Consider the following 27,879-nt stretch of genomic DNA (forward strand, 5'->3'; position numbering starts at 1 on the left):
TGTTTTCATGTGTCTCTGGGATTATATGCCACATTAAAAACAAACAAAACCTCAAGGCAAGTTATCAACTTAAGCTTTTTCTTTTCTCTTTCACCCCTAAGTATTAGAATAAGATATTTTAAAAATCTGTTAAATGATTCTATTTTAAATATACATGGACACACATATTTGGCTATTTTGTATGAATGGGCAAGAAACAAGCAGCTTATTACGGATTACGAATGACTTCAATGTAAGTATCCTAAATGTTCTAATGTTATTACCCTAAGTATGGAACTAAACGCTTTTGTTTTCAAAGTAATATTTTACCCAGTATTAGCCCAACCCTACCCCCAACACATGAAGCCTTTGGTTTTTAAAAAATAAAAAGGGGGAATACTTAAAATTTGTATGTATATATTCACAGTTTTTATTTATATAAAAATTTTTACAGTACTTGTAGAAATCCAGGTGACATGAGTCTCTCACTCCTTCCCAGCTTTGTTTAGTGGACTGCCCAGGAAGCTGCTACGTAGTGTCCACACAGTAGGAACATCAAGGACACTTGACCACACCTTCTTCACCCCTCAGATAATTGCCAAGAGCTTCAGATCTGTCTAGCTTTCAAACCTCTGAACACTGAACATGTTAGGTCATTTGGATCTGCACCTTCCCCACACAAGTCTCTGCCTCACATATATATTTGTGTGTTTGTGAACACTACAGAACAGGAGGTCACTGCTAATAAAACAAATAGGAAGACCTCAGAACTTCAGTCTACCTCTAACTGCATTTTATTTTCTGGTATTTAGGATTTTGGCTAATGATCTTAAAGCAAAGAAAAATGTAAAAACAATTTAAAAAATTGAAGACTTAAGAAAAATCACAACCACGGGAAAAGCAAGTATAAAAGTTAGCCTTTGCCCCTACTTTTTGAAGGCAGGGTATGAGACAGCTTTTAGAAGGAAACAAAATTGAACATAATAGAATCCTATATACTGTTCAGTACAGTGCTGAAGCAAGCCTTAAGAGGTTATATGTAGAAAATGTACTAAACATGGAGGTTCAGATAGTGCAAGCTTTTGCAAACATTTCAAACTATATTAATAACTCAAGAGTTTCATGGGAAGTAGTTTAGTTTATGCGGAGAATCTAATTTTTGACTCCACCTAGCTTGTTTGTAGGTAAAACCCACTGCTGCTTACTAACACCTATCTGATCTTGCCTTTCCATCCAGAGCCCACACATGGGTGAGGGCCCTATTTCATACAAATATTATAACTTTAAGACAGCACTCTCATAGACTTGTAACCTTTTACCTCCACTTAATAAGACAATGCAAGAACAGAGACTAGCTTGCCAATGGCTTTCTGGTTCAAGTAGAGCTCTAACTACACCATGGCACACACACAGCTTGTGGGCACTTCTTGTTAAAATACAACGTTACTGACTTCTGACAAGACTTGTAGTATAGCCTTGAGCACCAACCTAAGATTAACAAGAACCTCAACTCTTCCTATATCTATAGCAAGTCTTTGCAGAGTAACACAGGTAATAGGAGGTACAACCTAGCAAAGTTCCTTCTCATACCCACCTAGAGAGGAAAAGGCCTCTTTAAAACTACAATTCCTTCTCTTTTGAAAGTCATTTAACATGTTCTACCACATTAAATTAGTAACAAAACATTATTGTTTATCTGTGGAGCTTTACCCGAGTTACCTAGAGCTTATATACATGTTCTTTTATTTCCAATCTGCAAGAAAAAATTCTAATTGATATTTGGTAACAGAGCATGAAAAGATACTATACACATGTAGCATACACACACACACACACACACACACACACACACACACACACACACATATATATACAAACACACTTCAAAAAGAAGTCCACATACTTTAGCCAAAGTTTAAGCCTGCATAGATTTTAAAAAATTATGAATACAGTTTGTTCAAAAGAGAAAATGGTGAATAAAAGTTACAGAATGGATATGAAGAGAGATCTTTTCCAAACTTTTATTTGTGCACATTCAATTTAAAAAGGTAACTTTTACAGGTTCTTTGGTGCCCATATTCAGCATACAAAAATGTAAAAGACTATTCACAAATAAAACACATTAGCTCAAACTGGAAAAATAATGACAACAATAAAACAATTTTTTTTTAAGGTAGTGCACACTGTGACAGCTCTGCCTGTGGGGACATGAGAATTACTGCGAAAATAAATAGAATGTCCTTTTGTAAAAGCAGCAATGTCATGTCTTGTAAACTTCCTTTTTATATTACAGCAAAGTTTGAAGTGAAACCCAAAGGGACTGGAGCTCACACTGTAGCCGTGAGCAGGAGTCTATTCCTCAGTCACTGTTGGTCCAGTTTTCCTTGTGTTTTGAGTCCAATGTGCAGCAGGTTTCAAGGTGCTCAGTTAGAGACTAACCAACCAAGTGAGTTATAAAATTTCCTTCCTGCTTTCAAACACAAATGGGTACACCTGTTCCACAGCAGTGGCCACAGCCTTTACATTGGGCCCTGTAACCAACAAAATAAGGAAGGGTTAAGAGGAGCCCAGAGAGGGATGCTAGGACAACTGACTTCCCAGAGTTAAACACACTTAACAGCTACTTTAGAGAACACATTTCCTTTCAAGACAATTAAAACACAAAGCTATGTGCTTTAGTTTTTTGACACTGGCATGAAAATCTGCTCTGGCAGAGTAGGACAAATGGCACTGCAATCAATACAGGAGGAAGGGCAAACTGATTGGATACTCGCCATCCTTTGGCCACTGTCATCAGATTAGACTCAGCTGAAGGTCACAGGCCATGAGGGACCCAGCCAAGTGATGCAATGCTGCTACCTAAACACTGGCTCTTACACTGTAGGGTCTAAGAGTCTCGAGCCTCACACGTTAATACCAAAGTGGCAGCTGACCCTCAGAGTTTATATAATTTGGCAGAGTTCTGGGAGAAGCACCAGGTGAAGAGGCAATGCTATATAGTAATTATTTAGTAATTAACCCATGGAACCCTGGATCATTTAAATGATCAAAGGAAACACTAAAAAGGAGAAATGGTTTCCTAAGTTTGTAAGCCAAACTTGTTTCACTAATATATAGTTACCTCTTGAAAAGTCATGGAAACTTAGATATTCCTGTCTGGCTCTCCCCTCCCATTGTTTATATTACAGTGCTCTCAGGAACTATGCATTTCATAGGACATTCTAGATGTATATATGGGTAGTAATTAACCAGGTCAGCTGTCTAACCAATCACCTTTCAATTCAGTAATTAGACATTAAAAAGAAATAACCACACACACAAGGTGTAGTAACTAACCAGGTTAATTTTCTTAAATTTGTTATGGTGTCTTATTTATCAACTCAATAAATATATTCTGGGGGTGGGGGTGGGGGTATTTCACAATGTAGTCCTGGTTAGCCTGGAACTATGTAGACCAGGCTGGCCTCACAAAGATCTGCCCACCAGAGTGCTGGTATTAAAGGCGTGGGCTACCACACCCAGCATATACACTTTTCTTGAGGTTTCCATTGTGTTACTCTGTACTTAGTAGAGACGTAACTATACATTGGGACCGTTCAGAAATCTAGGCCCAGAAGTTTAGAAACATCTGAAATGAGACAACAATGAAATTGTTTCTTATGGCCCCATTTTTAAGATTCAGGTAGGAGCCTGGCAATTGGCTTTGAAAGGCCCCAGGAAGATGGGAAAACACATGGCATGAGCTAAACTGCAGCTGATCTGTTTAAGTTTCATTCTCTTAAGAATCAAAGAAGCAAAATTCAAGAAGACTAAGGAATCTATCTTAGCTCAGTTTTGTTATGGGAGCCTGACTCCTAAGCAATGTCCATGTATAATCCTGCAAGCTAATGCCTCCCTGGACATGCTTGCCTAGTGAAGCTACCCCTTCCAAACACTTAAAAAGATTCAAAAGAGGCAATGAAATACATGGGGAACATAACAGACAAGAATCAATTAATCAATTACATCTAATATTTTGCTTATCTCCAGAGCTCATAAAATAGGTTTTTCCTAGGTAATTTAAATGCAATACACATTCATTAATATATTAACATACTATATATATGTGTGTATATATATATATACACACACACACACACATATATATATACACACATATATACATATATATACACATATATATGTACTATGAAGATTATAGTGGAATATTCTTATTCAAATGTCTACAGAGTATAGTTGTATATTAGGTACAACAATGAGAGTAAGTGAAGTAAATATAACCACATGGAGGCTATGAATGAGATAATGAAGGCAGGTAGACCCAGACAAGCATAACATAGATCAGATGTTAAGTAATACAACAATAGGAAAACTAACCTACAGTACCTAAAGTCAGAGGACCAACTTCCTATGAAGGGTAAACTAACTACAAAGACAAATTAGACACTGCTCTTATTTTGTTTGTTTTTCGAAACAGGGTTCCTGGCTGCCTTGGAACTCATTCTGTAGAGCCAGCTCTTCTGGAACTCAGAGATCTACCTGCCTCTGCCTCCCAAGTGCCCAGCTACACACTGCTCTTATCAGTGAATCACAGAATGGGTATCTCTTTTATCATTCAAACCAGAGCAATGGTTCCATGTCATAGATTACCTGTCACTGTGATACTTCCTGTTGAAAATATCTGTAATGTAGCTCTTAGAGACTTTATCCGATAGCACACGGCAGGATGAAGTTCAGGTTCATAGCTATGTAAAAACACAATTATGTTTTGTTATTTATATCGAATGGCAGCTTCAAAGCTCATATGTTATCTTGATTCTCCAAAGACCTACCTGGCATGAGGTCTATTGTTCTTGGTGAATTCTGGCAAACGGATTTCAAAGGGCATGTTACAAACTGCCAAAACATTCACAACCTTAAAATCTGTAAAAATTACCTATGGGAGAGAAGTAAAACTACATAAATTATTTTGAAGCACGTACAAAAAGATGCTCATGGAAATCTGTATTAATTAAAAATCTACAAAATATCATTACAACATGGTATTTGTGTAACTGAAACTATTCCATCTTTTAAATTTTATGTGCAAACTTAATATTGAAAAACGGGACATTTAGGTCTGGAGAGATGGCTCAGAGATTAAGAGCAATGGCTGTTCTTCCAGAGGTCCTGAGTTCAATTCCCAGCAACCACATGGTGGCTCACAACCATCCATTATGAGATCTGTTGCCCTCTTCTGGTGTGCAAATATACATGGAAGCAGAATGTTGTATACATAATAAACAAACAAACAAATAAATAAATAAATAAAATCTTTAAAAAAAAAAGAAAATGGGACATTTAAAACTGAGTAAAGAGCAAGAAAAGGGAAGGAGGTCAAAGCAAGGGATTCTAGAGTCAGATGGAAAAGCTGTCACTTGAAGAATTCAATACACAGAATGAAGGGTAGGCTCTTAAATTCAATGGAAGGCATTTCTGTAGGCTCAGGTAGATGTTGTCCTTGTGATGATCCAGTCAAAAGCTGCTTTTAACTAGTAGAGACTTCTCTTGACACTGGGACGCTTATGCTAGGGAAAGAAGTTTCAAGGCTGCAAGCAATACTTTCTTTTAAAATAAGGATTTTTTGTTTGTTTGTTTTTGTTTTTTTTGTTTTTTAAGACAGGGTTTCTCTACAGACCAGGCTGGCCTTGAATTCAGAGATCCACCTGCCTTTGCCTCCCTGGTGCAGGGATTAAATGTGTGTGCCACCACTACCCAGCATGCAAGTCATATTCCTACCCACATCTTCAATTGTTTATCTTTAAAAAAAATTTCTCCTTTTTCTTTTCTCTCTTTATCTCCTGTGTGTGTGTGGGGGAGTGGTGGGGGGAGTTACTGGGGATTTAACCCAATGTGTTATACATTCCAGGCAAGTCTCTACCACTGTGCTCCTATGTATTTATATACACGAACACATATACATATACACCCAGTTAAACATTTCCTCCCAAAACCACAGTTGTAGGTGATAACCATTCTCCAGCCCAGTGCTTGCACAAAGCAGTAAACTAGATACATACCACAGCTACACCTCAAAGCTTCCTCTGCCACTTCCTCATACACTGTGGTCGCTACTCCCCATCTCTACTTCTACAGTCCTACTCAAGAAAACCCTTCAAAGACATCTCCGCTTTTGCTTTAATTTACTCACTTGAACAGGACCTGCCAGGGCTACCGTAAGTAGTAATTTTATTTACACTTTGTATAATTTTATTTATACTTGGTAACAAAATACTTGAAAATGGACAAATGGGTGATACTACACAAGACAGGGTGCCACCCACTATGTCTGTAGTAAACAGGGCTCCACACAGCTCTTTAGCCATCCTGACAAGGTTTTTCTGGCTGTCCTGGAATTAGCTCTACAGACAAGGCTGATCTCAAATTCATGGAGATCCACCTGCCTCTGCCTCCGGAGTGCTGGGATTAAAGGCGTGTGCCACCACTGCCCTGGGAACAGCTATTCTTTAAGTGATCAAAAGATATGTTCTGATGAATGTATGTGTATGGTAGAGAGGGGCAGAAAAAAAAACTCAAGTTCTAAGAGCAGTAACTCAAAAGGAAACAAGTCTCTATGGGAAAGCAATTTAGGAAAAACCAGCATCTTTTCCAAATTCCCACAGAGGATTCCTGGTTACCAAATTCTTGAGATTTGTTTAGTCTATTAACATTTTTACCTCATAAAATTAAACTCTGGAATATTTGCAGTATGCGTATCTTTGGAAAATGTTACCTGGAAACCTAGTTTCTGCAGACTACGGGCTAAACGTCGGGCACCAAATTTAGCTTCTTCTTCACTGTAGATGAAGAAAAAAAAAAAAAAAAAAAAAAAAAAAAAAAAAAGATTATTATGGGACAGACAATGCACTCTTCTGAAAGCATGAGCAACTGCATCTGTGATTTTAAGTCCTCCCCATGAAGAGCAAGGCAAAGGATAAAACTTACCCAGGCAGCACTCACCTTGTTGCTCCAGTGCAAATAATTTTTCCTGAGGACCAAATTGTAGCTGTAATTCTAGGTTTTCTAAGCTTCATTAATACTTTCTGAAAAAAAAAAATTCAATCATCTAATAAGCATTAATCTTCAGACAGCTTTGTCCTATGTGCCCATGTAATGTCCTATGCAAGGATGAAATAAGTGTTCATCAAGTCTCCATTGTATAGTTGAGTTCAATACTGAACACAATGAAAGTCTGAAGACTGAGTTACAGGTGTAAACAGACCTAAGAAAAGGTCTGTAAACATGTCTCCTTACAGAGTTCTCTTCCTTCTGAAAAAGATTTAAAATCTACCAAAGATCGAGATGACATCCAAACTAAAATACACTGTAAATTTCAGACAACTAAGAAATAATAAAACGAAATCATTCTACATCTAATTATTATTCTCCCACCTCAAGATTGTCCAGTTAAGTTCTTGTTTGGTTCTGCTTTTCTGAGTGGGGCCTTACTATGTAACCAAACTGGCCAACAGTGCATGATCATAGCCAATGAGATTTTTTTTTAAAGCTGAATTTAGTTCATTCTTAGTTTCTAGTACTAAGAACTTGGGATAATTTACTTAAGGTAACTGACATTTAGTTTTTAGAACTTAAACTAGGCTTTCAGATAGATTCCTAACTTAGAAAAATCTTTTGTGTTGAGTGTTTCCGCTATGTGTGTTCTCGAGAGTGCAGGCACACACCAGGGTGTGTCTGGCCCCTGCTTTACCCTGGAACAGTTTCTCCTGCTGCTCACTGGCCCATCCACTTCATCTCTGCTTCCCGCCCGTCTGCACCACACAACATGCACGGACTGCATCTAGCTCTTCCATGGCTTCTGGGCATTCCAATGCTTGATCAAGTTTGAACAACACCTGATTTACCCAGTAAGCCATCTCCTTAGCCCTCCATTTAAAAATCTGTGTACAGTCATTTTAGAGTGCTAGGTTTTATAAGGCAATTTCTTTAATAAATATATCGTGGACTCTCACCATATTCATTATTCATGCTCTTTCCTTTCTCCCTGCTCCCACTTTAGTCTTTCTTTTCCTTCTGCTGTGCATGTATGATTGATATATATATGTATGTAAGCATATATATATATATTATGCTTACATGGTTTATCTTTTATGACTCAGTGTGTAAGCGTCTTTCCCCCCAACCTATTCTGTCCACATCCTTGCCAGCTGTGGTGGTTTGAATGAGAATGGCCCATAGTCTCATATGTTTGAATGCTTGGTCCTCAGCTGATGAAACTGTGTGGTGTGGTGATATATTATTTATGTTTTATTAAAGCTTGTTTGAGGATTCAGAAAGGCAAAGTCAGCTTCAAGATACAGAGGTCAGGCAGTGGTGATACACACCTTTAATCCTAGGACTCATGATTAACAGGTAGATGGATCTCTGTGAGTCCAAGGCCACCTAGATCTACACAAGACTGATCCAGTTCTAAAGGGAAACAGCTCACACAAAAATGATCTCAGCACCTGGGATCACATGCTTTTAATCCCAGCATAAGGGAGGTATATAAGACAGCAGCAAGGTCAGTATCAGGCATTCATTCTCCAGCCACCCTGAGGATAGGAAGATACTGAAGTCTCAGGATTCTCCAGCCATGCCGAGGAGAGGGTTGGTGAGAACTCATAAAGATAGGAACAGCCTTTTCAGCTGAGGTAGATAGAGTGACAGCTAGTGACCAGCTGCTTTGCTTTTCTGATCTTCAGCTTGAAGTTTGAACCTAAATATCTGTCTCTGGGTCCTTTTATTTATCATGTTACAGTTTGGGAAGGATTAGGAGATGTAGCCTTGTTGGAGGAAGTGTGACACTAGGGACTGGCTTTGAGGTTCAAAAGTCCATGCCATTCCCGGTGTCAGTCTCTTCCTGGTGCATGTGGATCAAGAGGTGAGCTCTGCTACTGATTCAGCTCCATGCCTGCTTGCCTACCTGCTGGCATGTTTCTCACCCCCGAAACCAAAAGCCCTCAATAAACTCCTCTAGAAGCTGCCTTGGTCATGGTATCTTATAACAATAATAGAAAAGTAACTAAACATCAGTATTTGTTATTCTTTTCTTTATGAGAGCCATTTTGATTAGGTGAAATGGAATCTTGATGTAGTTTTATTTTGCATTTCTCACATTTCTAATGTTTATTAGCTGTATTTCTCAACATGTATTTTATCAAAACCAAATGCATAACTGTCATTTAGAAAGCTGACATCAAATCACTAACATTTTGTTACTTATTAATAACACTAATTTTTTTTTTTTTTTTTTTTTTTTTTTTTGGTTTTTCGAGACAGGGTTTCTCTGTGGCTTCAGAGGCTGTCCTGGAACTAGCTCTTGTAGACCAGTCTGGAACTCACAGAGATCCGCCTGCCTCTGCCTCCTGAGTGCTGGGATTAAAAGCTTGCGCCACCACCACCACCACCACCACCACCACCAATGAAAATGTAACATTTTTTGGGGGGGCAGGAGAGGTTCAAGTCAGGGTTTCTCTGTGCATCTCTGACTGTCCTGGAACTTGAGCTATAGACCAGGGTGGCCTCAAACTCAGAGGTCCCTCTGCCTCTACCTCCTGAGTACTGGGGTTAAAGGCGTGCGCCAACACCACCTGGCCCAAATGTAACAGGTTTCACAAAATACAAACTCTTAAATCTAGGTTAGGATATGAATAACAGTTTATATTGTTAACAATATATCTTAGCCAACTAAAAAGGAACAGGAAAATTTACATACAATAAAAATTAGGGCTTGTACCCAAGATGCAGAGTGAATAGCTCTCACCAGTACCTGGCAACTCCATGAGAAGGGCTACTTGTACAGGGCTCCCTGTTGCATCAATTACAACTAGCTTCGAGCAAGGAGCGCACCAATTCTCTGTACATACAGTTATCATACACAGCATGGCCAGATTAGGCTGTAGAGTGCACAAAAGGAAAATCAGATACTTACTCCAACATCACGCTTATAAATTACATTTGCTCCCTCCAAAGCAATCTTCCTCAAGTTCAAATGGCATCTCGTTCTAAAAACACAGACTACATTTGTAATTAAAATGTCCAATGCAACATCACTGTCTGCATCCATTGGGGTAGTTTAAAAACTTAGTTTCCCACCACGAAGATCACATCCTGGGAAATAAAAACAAAATAAAAGTTATTGAACTTAAATGTTCCACTATGTTTTTCACAAATAATCTTAAAATTAAAATGCAAGAAATATAGTTTTCAAATATTGCAAGAATCAAACCATGTCTCTTCTTACTACTAAAAATATCACAATAGATGCAATATATTTAAATAACTTTCAATCCTTAAAAATGAGTAACCTTTACTGCTGATACGTTCCAGGTGTGCTATAGTTACATAAGAATCCAAGCACATTACACTTAAGGGCTAAACTTTGTGATTCCAGTGTCCAGTCATTACTGAGTCCTTGCAGGCACAATACAAAAAACTAGTATTTTACATAGGATTCAATTATGTTACTGGCACAATGGCACATGCTGATAATCCCTGCACTTGGGAGGTAAGGGCAGTAGGACTGCCCAAATTTGAGGCCAGCCTGGGCTACAGAGTATGACCGTGTCTCAGAAAACTAAGAAATAAAAATGTATAACACCTGTACACAACCTTATCGTATTAAATTCTATGCATCAACAATACCTTAATTTCACTATTTTTTCTTATATTTTTGGACTTTAATCTTAAATTTTCTGTTTCATGTGTACATCTGACTCCTTTTAATCCTTCATTTAGGGTTAATGTATCCACATTGTAAGTAAAATTTTAATGGTTATAATTGTAGCATATCTACGTATACACAAATACACACTTTTTTGTAGTCTGACTTGAGTATCAAAAGTATCAAGGTTATGCCAGTCTAAGAAAAATGAGTTTATTTTCAAAATATTTGAACCTGTTATTTGCTTGAGAGTTTTTTGAAAACAAATTCAATATTGTTAATAAGTGTTTTAGGATGACTGATGTCTTCTGTAGTATTAAATTAAAATTTCCCTATCTTCTTTTAATGTCCAGGGCATACATTTTCCTGGTTTCTTACTGGTCCGTACAGGCCTTGGCCACAGCATGGCTCACCCATTTTAACTCTAGTGTTGCTTTCCTGAGTTCTTCTGTTCCTCACTCCTTGCTGATAGATCGTTCTACTCTGCCTGCCTAAGTTGTCCTCCCTGGATTTTTTTTGTCTCATGCTTATTTCCTCTCCTAGATTTATCAATTAATTTCCTAATTTCTTACACTGAAAAATACTTAAGGAATTTTCCTTTTCTCTTATTTCTTATAGACCTTGAAGGCCATTATAACCTGGTGCTTCAGTGTTACTTTATTGGGCATATGTTTTCACTGCCTGTCAATTCTAGTAATGTTTAAAATTTTCTGTTACTGTTCTTTTTGGATGAATTATTTATTTTGTGTTATCAAATTTAAAATATGTATGCACTTGTGGAATTGCTGTCAGCAAAGAATAAACCAGATTATACATAGAAATCAGTAATAACACAGACATGCTGTCCCCATCTAAAAAGGACTGATTAAAAAGATCATTACACATACATGAAATATATTGTGTTTATCTTTTTTTTAGAGACAGGGTTTCTCTGTATTGTTTTGGAGGCTATATTGTCCTGGAACTCACAGAGATGTGCCTGCCTCTGCCTCCCAAGTGCTGGGATTAAAGGTGTGTGTCACCAACGCCCAGCTATATTTTATGTCTGTGTGCCACATGTGTGGAGGAGCCCTCCCTTAAAGGTCAGAAGAGCCATTAGATCTCTTGGACCCGGAATTACAGATAGTTGTAAGCCACCATATGGGTACTGGGCTCTGAACTCAGGTCTTCTGCAAGGGCAGTAAATACAGCCACCTCTTCAGGCCCAACATACACTTTTATGAATAGTATAAACCACAAAAGCTTAGATGGAGGTTCATGTTGTTTGTTAGTGTAGACCATTATATAGCGATGGTTCCGTGGTTAAGAGCCCTTGTTACTCTTGTAGAGGGCATGAGTTCAGTTCCCAGTACCACATCATAGGCTCACACACATCTCTAACTACAGCTCCAGGGAATCCAATGGCTCTGGCTTCTGCTGGCACCCGAACACACATACATTTAACTAGTGTAGGGTCCTGGTAGTTTATTTTGGTTTATCTATTTAAATATATACGTGTCTATGTGTGTGTGTGTGTGTGTAAATGTTAACTTCTCTATTCAGAGAACTAGCACATTACAGTAACCTTTTCTTCCTCCTTTTCAGGAGAATTGTGTTGTGTTTTGTCTTTTGAGCCAGGCTTTCACGTAGGTTAGGATGGTCTCAAACTATGTATTTGAGGATGAACCTGAACTTGTAATCTACTACCTAAGTTATATCCCAGTCCCAAATCTGAGTTTTTAAATCAACAAATACATATCAGGTTTGCTGATTAAGAAAATAGTTATTTCTATTTTAAGTATCAACAACTTGCATACTCACTGTCCAGGGCATATAAAAAACAGCTTGATCATGTGTTTTGTTTTATTTTTCAAGTAAACGCCTACTCTGAGTTTGATTTGTCAAACATCTCCAAATCAAGTTTAAAATTACAGCTGCTATGTTTCCTGAAATGCTGTGTTCCCAGCACTCTATACAGTGAGCTGTGGAAGCTGACAGTGCCCCCACCACCACCACATGCGGTGACTGTATGGACAATAGAGCACCTGGATGTAGGTCTCTGGCTTTCTAGCCTGGTGATCAATATTCTCTACAAAGTTACTTCAGCCAACTGCAACCTTGGATGGCCTGGAAAACACTGCCACCTCCCGGCTCTGAAGACAAACTTCATCAACAGCAACCATACCACATTTTCCACATGAGATTTAAACTGAGAGGCCACAATAAACACTGTCATACAAACAAAGCAAAAGTAACCTTAACATCCAAAGGAGGACCAAAAAAGTGAAACTAAATAAATCTGCTTCTATGCAACAGAAGAATCTTGCTACTCGATGAGATGGGTATTGTAGCTGTGGATGTTGGAGGAGCTGGGAAGGCTTGATCACAAAATTAGCATCCATAATTTAAGAAGTGGCAAAAGTAGGCAAGACTGGTAACAGACCAAGTTCCAGTGCCACACGGGCCCTCTCATTCAGTCCGAGAGACCTCTCTCTTCTAAGTCAGACAAATTACCAGTTCCAAACCAGCATCATATTCTCTAAAAAGCTCCCCAAAAGTAGGTGGGAAAACAACCATTTTACTCCCGGATTCCATCACACTACCCAACAGTCAACACTCCCCTGAGAACAAGGAAAAAAAAAAGTCATATTTTGCCATATAGAAAAATAATGTTCTTTCCCATTTCTGAGAAGTAGCATCAACTGCAGAGAAGGGCTTTGTCATGGTGCCTGCATTAATTAGCTTTGGAACCAGCTCTAAGTCTTCAGTTCCTCTTCTGTAAACTGGTGACATCATACATACAGCAAAGGTAGGGTGAAATATCGTTATCAAGAGCACAGTAAGTAGCATGCACCCATACAGTAAAACGTGGTAACTGAACATTTTGAATGAGTTGACAGAAACCTTGAGAACCCCTGAAGCAACAGATAGAAAGAACCAGATTCTAACAGGTTAGGCGGGGTCAACAAACAACAGTCACGGGCCAGTACCTAGTTAGTAAAAGTTTTACTGGAACTCAGCCATGCTCCTGTTTCCACAGTGACTGCAGCACAGGTGAACGGTTCTGAGTAAAACTTGTAGACCTAAACTATTTACTGTGTGCCTCTAAAAAAGTTCAATTCCCACTGAAAAACACAAAGTCCATTTTTTAAACAAGTAACAAAAAGTAACCCTTTAAAAGGGTCTTTGACTGGACTCTGAACAAATCAGTATAAAAGGTATTTAAATGGCAGCATCACTGATCTATACAGATCTAATGGACTTGAGTGATGTTAGGAATTATTGTGAATTTTGTTAGGTGAGATAATGGAGCAATTACCCAGACACCCACCACAGAGATTTACGCAAGAATTCAGGAGAGAAGGTCATGTATCTGATCAACTTTAAAATACATGAATCCTTCCGTATCAAAACCCAGTAACAGATTTCTTGGGGTCCAGGTGGCTCTCAATGTCTAAAATCTTGCCACACAAATCTGCACAATTTATTCAAAGATGAATGTGTAAAGGAAAAAGATGAAGACATACAACATAGACAAATCCAGGAACTATATTCTAAATCCATTTTAATTCTACAACTATTATCATTTTAGATACAGTGTCTCAAGGCTGAACTTCCTATATTCCCTTTACACCACTTTCCTGTTCAAGGGACAGTAGCATTCCGGGGAAAAGGCAGATGGGTGTGGGGCTACAGCACAGCTGCATAAGTGAACTGGCAACCTTTAGCTTTTCTGGCAGGTGACATTCTATCATGAAGACATCCCTGTACTTGTCTCAGGCTTCAGTCCTCGGGGTTAGAATTTTTTATTTTTGTACAAGCATGCAAGAATTTATAGTATGCCTGACTCACACAAAAAGCCAAAGGAAAGGATATGCTACCAAGATTACATAAAATACTGAATAAATGCTGAAGCAAAGGCAGCTAAATAAAAACCCAGCACCTGGAAGGCTGAGACAAGGAGATCATTGCAGGTTCAAGGCCAACCTGGGCTACACAGAGTGAGACCTGCCTCACACACAAACAGCCGGGAGAATGGAAAATGGACGGCATTCATGAAAATAACTTGCATCAAAATGATTATTGTGGGTTGTTTAAATCTACTCTTCAGAGAAGGCCGGTGAGACATAGAAGTCTCAGTAGGGAAAGGCTCTTGTTGCCACCAAGCTAGACAGCCAGAGTTCCATTCCTGGGACCCACATGGTGGAAGAAAAGAACTCCAGCAAGTTGTCTTCTGTCTATCCTCCACTTGATGTGGCCATACATGCAGAGATAAATAAATATACATGATAGAAAAGCAAATGTGATAAAAACTCCAGAGAGCTGCAGAGACTGTTTCTTACTAGGAATCATAATCTGTATTGTTGGCAACTATCTATTGGATATACACACAAAGCAATGTAAAGATAAGTGTATTTAATGCTTCAGTCAATGGTATCTTTAGGCAATGGTGCCCACATGAGGAGATTTAAATGCTGTTCCTTTTCTGAATGAGACCACTACTAGGAGATTCCCCTCTAGGCTGTGCAGCTGACTGGGGGCTGTGCCTTGCTGCCACTGCCCTGTACTCCAGGAATGGATTTTACAATAACCACTCAATTTGGGGGTTCAAACCTAAAGATATGCCCAGCTCCTTATTATACGCAGACAAAATTTATTTTAGATATATTCCTTAATATTTTAAGTAAACTCTGATAATTAATCTCAATTGTCAACTAGGTGGTACCTAACATCACCTAGGAGATGAGCCTCTGGACATGCTTGTAAAGAATTACCTTGATAGGGTTAACTAGTGTGAAGACCTACCCACTGTGGGCGGCAACATTCCCAGGCTGGATCCTAGACTCCTTAAACAGGAGAAAGGAAGTTGAGCACAGCACTCATCATTCTCTGATCTTGGACTATGGATGTGATATGATCAGTGCCCTACCCTCCTGCAGCTGTGACTATGGATGTGATGTGACCAGCAGCCCTAAGCTCCTAAAGCTGTGACAGATGGACTGTAACCCTGAATTGTGAAAAGGAAACTAAAACACTGTCAGCCCCCAATTATTTATCTGTCTGTGTGTGTGTGTGTGTGTGTGTGTGTGTGTGTGTGTGTGTGTGTGTGTGTATGTATGTATGTATGTATGTATGTATGTGTGTATGTATTTTCAACCCCTTTTGAGACAGGGTCTCATTAGACAGCCCTGACTGCCTGGAACTCATTCTGTAGACCAGGTTGGCCTCAAAATCACAGAGACCCACTTGTCTCTGCATCCCAAGTGATGCAATTAAAAGCACATGTCACCATACAATGCAATGTGATTTTTAAAGAAACTTGTCATTTTGATTGTATATGAAATACTCAGAAGGAAAATAAAAGTCACTCATAATCATAATCAGTTAAGATTTTTAGACTATTGGATGCATATATTAATCTGAGCACATCAAAGAAGATTGTGATCATGCACAAGGACTGTTTTTATAGAGTCATGGAAGGATTCTGTAAAAATCTTTTGACAAGGGGTAGAGATGGCTCAGTGGTTAAGTATACTGGCTGTTCCCCCCACACTCACATGGAGGGTCACAACTGTCTGTAACTCCAGTTCCAGGAGCTCTGACACCCTCTTTCGACCTCCAGGGGCTCCAGGGACATGCAGGCTTTAAAATACCCACACATACAAAATAAAGCATGATGATGATGGTAATATCTTTTGACAACTTGTGATAAAAAAAAATTAGCTGAGTTAGTTGATTTTCCTAAGTATTAATGAGGGTAAACTCTTTAAATACTGCTAACTACATAGACTTTTTTGAAGTTAACCGTCTTATATCACTGGTTCACTTTCCTTATTCATAAAGCTCTTACAAATAAATATTAGTCCACTTAATGTATTCCTTCTGCTGCAAACGAGTTCACTGTAGTTTAGGCCATGAACTATTAAGACCTGAAGGATGGGCCAAGCATGAAGAGTGGGAAGAATTCAAAGGGGAAGACTGGAAAGGCAGGGATAGGTCCAATTGTGTCATCTTTGTCCCAGCTGCAGTGGTAAGCTAGCAGAGTGGGGGTGGGGAAAGACATGAATTTGCATTTAAGAAGTAAATCATTACCACCCTGCGATGGGAGGATGACGGACTGGACGATGAGGCTGGTAAGGAAACCTGACCAGCAGTCCAGGTAAGAATGGACCAGAGTAGTACTGGGTGACAAGGAAAAGTTCAAGAGACAGGGTAAACAGGGCTTTGTGACAGATACAAGGGGAAAATGGAAGGTAACTTTAGGTTTCTGGCTAAGACTATCATTTACTGACACTGAAAGGAATGTCTGGATTGCCCAGGAGAGGGAAAAATGGGCAACGATTTGGGCCATTTTGAATTACCAAAAGTTGTGACACATCCAAGGAAATACAGAATAAATAATCAGCAAAGCATCTATCTTTCATGCAAGTCTTCGTCTGGATTGGAGATGAAAATCTAGAGGCTCTAATGTAGAAAGCAATTAAAATCATTACGAGTAAAATTGAGAAAAAAATGTAATTGAGAAGTCTGATACCCAAAACAAAGCCAGAGTGTCCTCACTCTGAGTTCCATTACTATGTTACTATGCACAGTGCAGTTACAGACATTTCTACACTGTGAAATCTGTCCCGTCTGATGTCTTCTTGGTGACAGCAGGCTGCTTAGAAGCACGATCTAATTCTTTTCCTGTATCCTGGCCTTGGCACAGTTCCCTAGGCACTATACATTCAATAGAATATGTAGAGTTTAATTGTTCTCTTACACACACACACAGGCGTGTAAGAGCTCAGCAAATTACTCAGTTAAAGAAATCTCTTAGGAGCAGTATGACTGGGGAAAAGGTACTGAAGCGGGCACTTAGTGCCCTCATGTGTAAAATACAGCACACAACCTACCAGAGCACTAGGCCCTGTGAAATGCTTAGCACTGCACTTGCACGCGGTAGGCATTCAGATTTAGCTATTCTTACTGTTACTATTACTATCTCCTTTCTTCTTCTTCCATGAGCAGAGAAATGTTCAAAAATGGAAAGGGTTTCTGGTGATTCATTATAGTCTTCAAGCTTTGGAACACAAAACACTTCATGTGTCTTCAAATTTAAAAGCAGAAAAGTAAAAGAAAGTATACAATTTGATGTATCTGATCAATAAAATTAGAATAGGGGGAAACCTAGATTTAGCCACAAATTAAAAAATAACTCTAGCCTTAATCAAACTATTTTAAATCAAAACATTTGGTGGCTACTGACTTTGGGACACGTCTAGGTCTGAATGAATGAATGAATGGAATGAAATGAATGAAATGGCTGGTTGAGTAGCAGGTGTTCAGGCAAAGTTCAGGCAGGACCGTCAAAGAATGACCAGGTACCACATATTATATAATAATTTGGTTCCTACAAAAGCCAGAAAACTCTATATAGTACACATTTGGAAATTAAGCTTAAGATGCTAGTTTCATCTTTAGGTACTGATTCTCATGGACAGTCTTCCATGTGTCCCTATCTTCACTGATTATAGACTATTGGTTGAAACACTGAGAAGGGATGGGGTGGCTCATGCCTGTAATTCCAGTAACCAGAAGGCAGAAGCAGGAGGGTTGCCTGGAGTTGAGGCCAGCCTGTGTTACATACAAGATGAGTTCCAGGTCATCCTGGGTTACAGAGTGAGATCTTGTCTTTTCACAGTCTGTCTACTTAAATCAGACATCCTTCTTGAAGTCTAAGGTAGCCCCTGAGAAATTAAATAGTCGCAGCAGTTAGGGATGCCCTAAAACTGTATAAAGACAAACCTCTCTGTGAGCTTGTTGTTTTCGTCACATTTTAAAAAATATGTCCTAACACTTAATCCTCCTGGAACTTTCTGTGCTTCAGCTGCTAGCTATGAACTTTATGGCTGACCCCTATGTCAATCTTGACCTATCAGAGACTTAATTTCACATTTCCAAATACCTACTAGGGGTATCTATTAAATTAAACCAACTCAACTAAACAGAACTTAGCAATCCCATCAGAAACACTTGACTTTGCTTCTTCTAGGGTTAGTGTACAGAGTCAGCATCCAACATTCACTCATCTCAGTTAAAAATGTCAGAGTCTTAGACATGTTCACTCAGGTATGTTATCACAGCACTCTGGAGGCTGAGGCAGGAGGACTGTCATTAGTTTAATGTTAGCCTGAGCTACAGAGTTCCAGGTTAGCCTGGGCTGGAGTGAGACCCTGGATGAAACCCACACCCCTTTCCATAAAACTTCAGGACCTTCCCCCACCTATCGTTTTTTTTTCTTATTGCTCAGTTAACTTCCAATCTAGCTTCTTTTCTGTGTCCAAAGCAACAATTTTATTTTAGGATTTCTTGCACACCATTATAGCAACAGTCTCCTACTAGAACTCTTCTCTGTTTCCAATCTCCAAAATCTAGTCCACCTACCAAATAACTACCAGAATTATCTTTCTAACTGTGCCACATTCCTACTTTAAAAAAATCTCCTGGCTCTCTTAAAACAAATAAAATAGGATCTAATTTACTTGGCTTAGAATGCTGTGTGCTTCCCACCTCCAAATTTCCTTTTATAACTGAATCTACTTAAAACACACCCTTACAGCCTCTACTTTATAGCACACTGCCTGTAACAGCAGATCACTTTCTGCCTGCCCCCATTCAACTTACTCCAACTGCACATTTAGTACATAACTGAAGTCACCGAACCCTGTGGGAATACAACTCAGGATAAAATGGTCAGGGGAGGAACCCTCTTAGCAGTTATAGTCTAGTGGTAAAAGAGGCAATAAATAGGCCAGCAATGAAAATAATCAGGAAGCAGGACCTAGGAAATAAATAACAAGAGATCCTTTAGTAGGAATGATCTAGCAAAGTGATTTCAATTCTCTTTAGAAATGAGACACGAGTCTTAAAAGGAGATCTAAGGAGCCAGCCTATGGAACCAGAGGACATCTCAGGAGTACTCAGCAAAAAAAGGGCATCTGTCTATGTTCTGTCTACTAGACTATATAGCAGTCCAGATCACCTAAGCTTAATTTAAATGTCTTTAGCTCTTGCATCGGCAACTTGGTTCAATACTTTTGAAACAAATCAAATAATTGTGGGACTGGGGGCAAGTGGAAGGAACAGATTTTATTCAAGGTGGAAATAAGTATCATAGAAATTAACATTTAGACTTATTTAAAACAAACAGGAAACCAAGAGGCATGCATTCTCATTTCTACATAGTACTTTTTCCATCCACACGCCCCCCCCCCCCCCCCCCGCCCATTACTCCCTTCTCAGGATACTATCCATTTCATAGGTAATGGTCTTATTCCTCTATTTAGACAAACTAACACAGTTTCACAGCTAGGCATGGTGGCCCTCAAGTGTAATCTCAGTAACTGGGGAGCCGGAGGATCACCAGCTCAAGGCCAGTCAGGGATACCAACCAAGATCCCACTTCAACCTCAAGACAAACCAACAAACCAACACTGGTTTCAGACATCTGAAGCTCTTCTATTTTTAACAAGTAAAAAACCCAAAAGCTAAAATGGAGACACACATTTTTAACACAAGCATAGCTAAACACTGTCTGTTTCTCAGAGATATGTCTGAGATATACCCAGGCTGTGTAGTATACTGCCTACCACTCCTAGTCCTAACAATGTGTACTATGTAATTCCTGCCTTGCAACCTAGAGGCAATGGGAACAAGATGATGACTATGCATCTAAACACAGAAAAGGTAAACATAGTAAACTAAACATAGTAAAGATACTAGGTGACAGGAGATTTTCAGTTCTATTACAATGAAACCACCATCAAATACATGGCCCATTAGTAACCACACCTTTATTAGATAACATACGAAACTGCCCAAGTAGTTCTGCACAGCAGTGAGTTTTTAAATTATTGCCAAGCTTTAAGTCAGCCATACTGGAACTCATGTTAGCAATATGCTACTAAGAAGATGAGAGAGTTATTCACATGGACTTTTTGTTTGTTTTGAGCATATGCTCTCATGTAGGAACTCCAGTTCACTGTGTAGCTAAGGATGACCTTATACTTGTAATTCTCCTGCCTCCACCTCCCAAATGCTGTAATTACAGGCATGAACCATCACAGATCATTTTCCTTGAGCCTCCACAAGACCACAGAACAGAATACCTTTCAGAGTAGCACACCACATCTGCTGAAGATCTTTAAATTGGTGACTACCTTCTTCAACATGGCTGTGCTTCCCTGACCTCCCTAATCATGAACAACAAAAGATCGTGGGATGTGGCCAACCTTGATCAATGACGGGCTGCTCAGGACTACTTCACCAGGCTGTCAGAAGATACAGAGAAGGAGGTGTACAAGATACACGGCAGTCAAATGCAAGACAGTGAGAAAGGCTCTGGGGATCCAGAAGAGTGTGTGACAAACCAAAAGGGATGGGGTGAGTCTTGTTCCACCAAAGCTTCAGCTTCACTGTGAGTTAGTTATCTGGGGTTCAGACAAACCAGACCCCACCTTCATATCTGTACCCTGGGCTATAGATTAGCTTTACATCCTCTTATCTGCACAACAACATCTGATGCTTACAGTACAGTGGAAAGAACCCTGGGGGAACACTTAATGGACGGTGTGTTAGAACTATCTCCAGACCAGCAAGAGCAGCAATGACGTATTGGAGTCAGTCAGTCTCTCACCTTTCCTTTCTTTTTGAGACAGGGTGTTAATATGCAGTCCTGCCTGGCCTGGAACTAACTATGTAGATAAAACTCACCTCAAACTCAAGAGATCCACCTGACTCTGCCTCTACCTCCACTACACTGGGATTAAAGCCATGAGCTACTAAGTCAGGTTCAGGACTTGCATTCTTAAAAGTATTCCAACACTGTTCTCAGAGTATCTGAAGTTAAAGGAACTCTAAACCTATATGGGTTTTTGCTGTCATTTGTTTTAGTACAAATACCACAATCATTCCTCCTCACCCCCCACCAATATATCCGTGATCCATCCATATGGCTATGAAAACAAGGTCAACACAATTTTAATCAATACAGGATGGATTCTGACTAATGTAGTTGCTCAACTAAGCCAACAGGATCAACCTGACTTCACTTTCTGTAATCAGGAAAACAAAAGGTCTTATCTCTGAATACAAACATACTTGCTAATTTCATGTGTAAAATGCAACTGAAACTTGGAAAAAGGAATTACTGAACTTACTCTTACACATTTAAAACATTATATTATTTATATACCTTGGTTACTGCTATTTGGGGGGGGGAGGTAGTCCTGAGGATTGTTAACTCAGGGCCTCACAAATGTCAGGCAATAAACTATTACTGAGCTGAATCCTCAGCTAATACACTTTAAATGATATTACTTTAACAACAACAAAAACAACATCAAAAAACAACCCAGAACTTATATATTAGACAAAACAGAAGACAAGAGTCTGAAATCCATTTTAAGCAAAAACTTTCTTTTTGACACAGGGTCTTGCTCTGGCTGGTCTAGAACTCAGTCCTCCTGTCTCAGCCTTCTGGGTACCCAAATTACAGGCCGGCTCCACCAGGTGCAACTAACTTTTTTGTTTTTTAGTAGCTTCCAAAGTTAAGTTCAATTAAATTAAAAGACTTGAACTTAAAGTTAGCTGTCTTGATAGTTAACTATCTAGAATTATAAAATTATCTCCCTGATTAGGTAGCCTCAGTGTTTGGTTTGAGCCAAACAAAAAAAAAAAAAAAAAAAAAAAAAAAAAAAGTTTTTCAGTTCTAAGGGCTCTGTAATCACTGGCACAGACCAACAGCTTCTTCAGCTACTTCTAAAATTCTAAGAAAACTACTATTTATTTTATAGCAATTATACTGACAGGGAAAACTCAAACGAAATGACTGATATTTCCACTTTATCATCAATTAAGATATACAAGTAAAAAAGAAAATCTTCTAACAAAAGACTAATTCCGCTAATGAATCAATAGGGCTATTTCTTTTATTCAGAAGTACTATACAGCAAAACAGTCTGGTCCACAGGGAAACAGCATTTCAATAGCTGTAACCCAGAGCCAGACCATGCTTTGTTGGTCTGCCTTTACTTAGCCCATCTGCCAGAAGTGATAACCAGATGCTCGTGTGACAATTACAGATCTTAAAAAGTAACCCCCCCACACACACACTAAAACCTAACAGTAGAGATGAGTTCAATAGCCTCAGATCAAAAGAAACTTCAATAATGTAACAGAAAGTCTTCAAAACAAAAGAATGGAATCAGCGATCTAATGGTTCCCTTTAGACACACTAAGTGTCACCACAGCTCACAACACCTGCTCAAAGGCTCTCTGTTCTTACACTTAATCCTCACAGCAACCCTCCTTTACGTACATACTCCAGACAGTAACTCCACATTGCAGACAAGGGAACTGGGGCTTTGGGAGGTCAAAGATACTTGTCAAAACGACATCATATCACTAACAAAAATCAGAACCATGGTGTTTAACACAGGCAGCTGCCAGGTAGGCATAGTCCATACTTTTAAATGTTATGCCAACAATATTGAACCGATCCTGATCAAGTTACTGCCTTACAACTAAGAGCTTCAAACTTAAGAACAGAAGGAAGGCTGACCCCTGAGAAACTACTTAATTAATGTTTTATTTCTAAAATGCTGCAAGTCTTCACTTAGTAAAACTTAGCCTCATCCAGGCCAAGTCTTTCTTGCTAAGCACCATTTCTATTGTCACTCATAAGTCATGAGAAAATGTTATCCTTAACACACCAGCTAAGATCCACCTTGTGTGTGTACACGAATGGGTTCATGCCTGTGTGTGTGCCTGAGTATGGATATGTATGTGCCACAGCATGGAGATCAGGGGACAACCTCAAATATGGGTCCCCACCTTCTATCTATTTAAGACATTCTCTTTTTACTGCCACCTATGGCAGGATAGCCAGCGCACCGGTCTTCAGTCTCTGCCACCCTTCTAGCCATTGGACCACATGGATTACAGACACACTACCTCATTTGACTTCGTGTGGACTCTGGGGATCTGAATTTGGGACCTCATACTTGCAAGTTCAGTGCTGTCCCCACTGAGCTACCGCTCCAGCCCTCAGCATTCTTTCTAATGAATGAAGAGTATGTGGTTAAAGTAAGCTATAGCAGAACTTTTGTACTGCATGGGAGAAAGCGAAATTTTAGTTTCACTGACCTCATGTGGAGAGATCTAAACTACCCAAGAAAACACTTTGATGTAATTCTTGCACATTTAATAAGTTCCCAGGTAACATGTTTCTTGCACAAACCCAGCCATTTAAGACAAATTATTTTCTGTGTTACCATTAGTCACAAATAAAACCAGGTAAGCAGAATTTCCAATCTGACCTGACTAATGACATACTTCTGGAATCTTCACAACTATAAAACATCATAATACAAATATCACACTTCTTAGAAATTTCCCACAGTGGCACTCCTAAGATGCAAACAATCCCTGCACCTACCACTCAAGCTGTGACAGTCAGTCAGTCATTCTTTAAATTGCTTGGATTCGTTAAAACAAAGCCCTAATCATGGCTCTGACGCTCTGGGGGCTTATAACTTGTACCACTACACAGAGACTAAGAAGTTGGTCCATTACACAGAAAAAAGTTAGGTTTCAAAATGGTTCTTCTCTGGGTTCCAGGCCCTAGCACTACAAAAAAAAGGCTCTCCTTCATCCACTAGAAAGTCCAAGGTGCAATAAAAATAAACATCTAGTAAACAAATTAATCTCCAAAATACACATACAGAGGATATGAACACACAATACGATGATGCTGAACCTCTAGAAGCTTCGGTTATGAGACAGGAGGACATCTACATACCAACAATTATAGTACCAGCAAGTATGTAATACAATATCTAAGATTCAAATATACATCATTTATATTAAACGTTTGTCACTTCTACACATACACAAAAAGCACACCTGAAGTGGCTCTAGTCAAAAAAAAAAAAGAGGTGAAAAAAAATGGGTAGAAATTCCAGTAAAATTTTATAGTTCAAATGTCAGCTAAAAATCTCAAGACATTGAAAGTTTTAATTTGGAAACATGATGAAAACTTTCTACTCTAAACTCTTTCAAAATCAACTGAAACTTTATTTTTCATAGTAATAATTTCATCACATGGCTGATGATGCAACAGAAAGAAATTAATCACCAGGTTACTCAGTGGACTCTTTTGTTTAAGATGTCCTCATGCCCATTCAACTACATTATATATAGAATTTGCTAACTTTAACGGTTGAGCCATCTCTCCAGCCCAAAAATTTGCTAACTTTTGAATAGTGTCAAATTTCTGATGAGAAATGACACGTTCTAAAATATTGTTATGTTCTGTGATTTGTACTTTGTAGCAAATTCTGCACATTCTACGCATAGATATACCAGCAAAAAAATTTCATGAGACTTTCCCACCTGAAGAAAAATGTGTGGAATCACTTTTGCACTTCCCTCAAAATTGCAAGATGTAGTTTTAATCAAATATTCAGATGCAAAATGGCAAGAAAAGATGGTGTTAAAAATAATGTTTGACTAACAACTACAAAAATCTTAGTCTAGTTAATAACACACAATAGGGTCTGTAATACCTTTTATCCTCAAAAAAAAAAAAAAAAAAAAAAAAAAGTTGTGCCTGCCACATGGGCTTCTTAGACACCTTTTATGATGTGGAGCTCAAATGTTTTTACATGGTTTATTTCAATACAATCTTTTCAGTTGGAATGAATTTACAGCTAAGTTATTCTGAAAGAATACAGAACATCTAATGTGCCCACTCCAATTCTCCAAATAAAAGGATTCATACGAAAATGCAACCAAGTACCATTAATGAAAAACACATACAAGTCCAAGGCATGTGGTGAAAACTCCTTAAGAAGCAGAAAAAAAAATACAAAAAGTATTAAAAAAAAAAAAAAAACAGGACACACTTAAAAAGAGAAAGTAAGAACATGAGTGCTAGGGTCAATACCACAGAAAGCAGAAACTGAACTAACGAAAGGACTAGAATTGACCTGCATTCAGGAACCACAGGAGACAGAGGTCTCACAATCGGTCCAGCTGTGCCATACAGCTGTATAAAGGCAGCTCTGAGGTGGAGGGCGTTCCTTATGCGCATTGAAGAAACTCCGGGGCTCAGCACCCAAACAGCTTCCACAGAACAGCCATATAAAAATAGGAAGCAGTCTCATCAGGGCTTCAAAAATACTGACTTTTTCATCTCAAGACTTTTAAAACCTAATTTGTTTTCCGATGTTCAAATTTCCAAGTCTTTTAAAAGGAAACTGTTCATCTCCTTGTAAACCTGCAAGTACTTCAGCTAACAACACTGGACCCAAAAGTCCGGGTTAAAGCTTAAAATGAAAACACATGACCAAAAAAAAAAAAAAAAAAAAAAGTGTGCCCTGTCTGGTTCTTGTTCAAGAAAGCACACAGCAGCAGAGCAGATCATTTCAGCTCTGGTTCCCATTTTTGGGAGCACAGAGTATAGGAGAGGACTGAGGGTGACGATGACATCCTTTTGCTTAGAAGAAGCCAGGCTTAGCAAGTGACAAACTGCACCTGTGGTTGACACACTGCCTTTATGAATATCAGCGTTGTGCTCATCATTAATCTTCAGTTTTGTATGAAGACCTTTGTTCCTACAGACCACATTAACGATATTATGGCAAAGTATGACTTTTCCTGTACCACAGAGAAATTTCACTGACTGATGGGAAATCCAGCTTTATTTTTGTCTTCTGAGGCTGATGCATAGCTCAGGGAGACCTGGAACTTATTATTATGTACCCTAAGTGGGCCTTGGATTCAAATCCTCCTGCCCCAGACTCCCAAATGCTGGGATCACAGGCTTGTGCACTGCACCCAACATAACATGGCTTAGCAAAGCATAGAACAAGCAATTTGTGAGGCAAGGCTAAAGAGCACAAACTGATGAATATTTAACTGGGCATATCCAGACCCTAAACAATTCTTTCAACCCGACCGTGCTAAAAGTCATTTCTTGATTTGAATGAACTGCTATTTTCTCAAACTTGGAAAGAGACTGCAAATTATGGCTGGAAGACTGAATGCCCTTCTTACATTTCCCTTTTTCTATTACCTCAGGGAATCGGTTACGGTTTCACGCACCAGTCACAATTCTAAGGCATTTTTCTTAACCATAAACACCAAGTTCACACTAGTCACTCACTGGCAGTGTCGCTCTGGAACTGCAGGTGACAGATGCAGTCAGTCACAGAGCTCACAGATGTGGACTGGCTGCAGCTTGACTCCCGGTGCAATGAGCACACTGGCAGAGCCTGCAGATGCACACAGCTCGGCAAGAGGAGGGTTTTTGTTTTTGTTTTCTTTCTTTCTATTTCATCATTTCCGATTTTATTTACTTCTAGGACCCGTCCGGGCAATTATGAAGCGATTATCCCCCCCCACCACCACCACACACACACACACACACACACTTTCATCCCCGCTCAAACCCTATTCACAATTCATTTTCTCTTCCCGCGTTCCAGATCCGTTTTCCCGAAGCCTAATTCGGCTCCTATTATTATTATTATTATTATTATTATTATTATTATTATTATTATTATTATTATAATAATAAAACGGGGCTCCGGGCAAGTGCCAGAAGCAAGAGGCGCCGGCGCCGGTATTTGGGGGAGCCTTCGAGCCGCTGCTCCGAGGCCGCCGCAAGTTTCCCGAGCAGCAGCAGCAGCAGCAGCGGACCCCTGGCTGGAGTGGCAAAGCCCCTCTTCTCCCCCGCGGGCGGGCGGGCGGGCTCCGCGACGGGGACCATCCCTGCCCGTCTCCCGCGGCCCGGCAGGGGCGCCCCACCCCCACCCCACCCCGTTATCCTCCCTGGGATGCCCGAGCCGCCCGAGCCGTCCTCTTCCGGGCCGGTGGGCCGCGGCGCTCCCTGCCCGGCTGCCCTGCCCGGCGCCCGCCCCGCCCGCACAGCACCGCAGCCGGCCGCGCGGCGCGCACACGCCCCGCCGCCGCCGCTCTCGGCCGCCCCGGGCCCGCCGCCTCCCCCACCGCCCAGGACCGCCGACGGGGTTACCGTGGGAAGACGGGGCGGTCGCAGAGGACGCGGCGGCAGCGCTGCTGCCGGTTGCGTCGGACGCGGAGGAAAAGCTGGAGGACGAGGATGATGATGAGGCGGGCCCGCTCCCCCGTCTCCATGGAACTCCCGCCCCGGC

General features: G+C 39.8%; 1 protein-coding gene across 1 annotated transcript; it reads right to left on the reverse strand.

The window, feature by feature from the left end:
* Positions 1–1,976: 1,976 nt before the first annotated feature.
* Positions 1,977–27,879, reverse strand: Tbpl1 (TATA-box binding protein like 1). Its single transcript, XM_027402929.2, has 7 exons — positions 27,741–27,879; positions 9,950–10,128; positions 6,979–7,061; positions 6,752–6,815; positions 4,812–4,915; positions 4,630–4,724; positions 1,977–2,510 (listed from the first exon to the last, which is right to left on the reverse strand). Exons 2-7 carry the CDS (start codon positions 10,082–10,084, stop codon positions 2,431–2,433), a joined length of 561 nt encoding a protein of 186 aa, XP_027258730.1. The 5' UTR covers positions 10,085–10,128; positions 27,741–27,879; the 3' UTR covers positions 1,977–2,430.

Source organism: Cricetulus griseus, chromosome 2, assembly GCF_003668045.3.
Source record: "Cricetulus griseus strain 17A/GY chromosome 2, alternate assembly CriGri-PICRH-1.0, whole genome shotgun sequence".
Classification (NCBI taxonomy): Eukaryota; Metazoa; Chordata; class Mammalia; order Rodentia; family Cricetidae; genus Cricetulus; species Cricetulus griseus.

Bases quoted from the DNA above. Each gene is read 5' to 3' on its own strand.
- Tbpl1 (XM_027402929.2), bottom strand. From the start codon at position 10,084: ATGGATGCAGACAGTGATGTTGCATTGGACATTTTAATTACAAATGTA. The intron at 7,062-9,949 runs GTAAGTATCTGA...TTTTTTTTTCAG, and splicing joins TTTATAAGCGTGATGTTGGA to AAAGTATTAATGAAGCTTAG. The intron at 6,816-6,978 runs GTGAGTGCTGCC...CTTCATCTACAG, and splicing joins ATTTGCACTGGAGCAACAAG to TGAAGAAGAAGCTAAATTTG.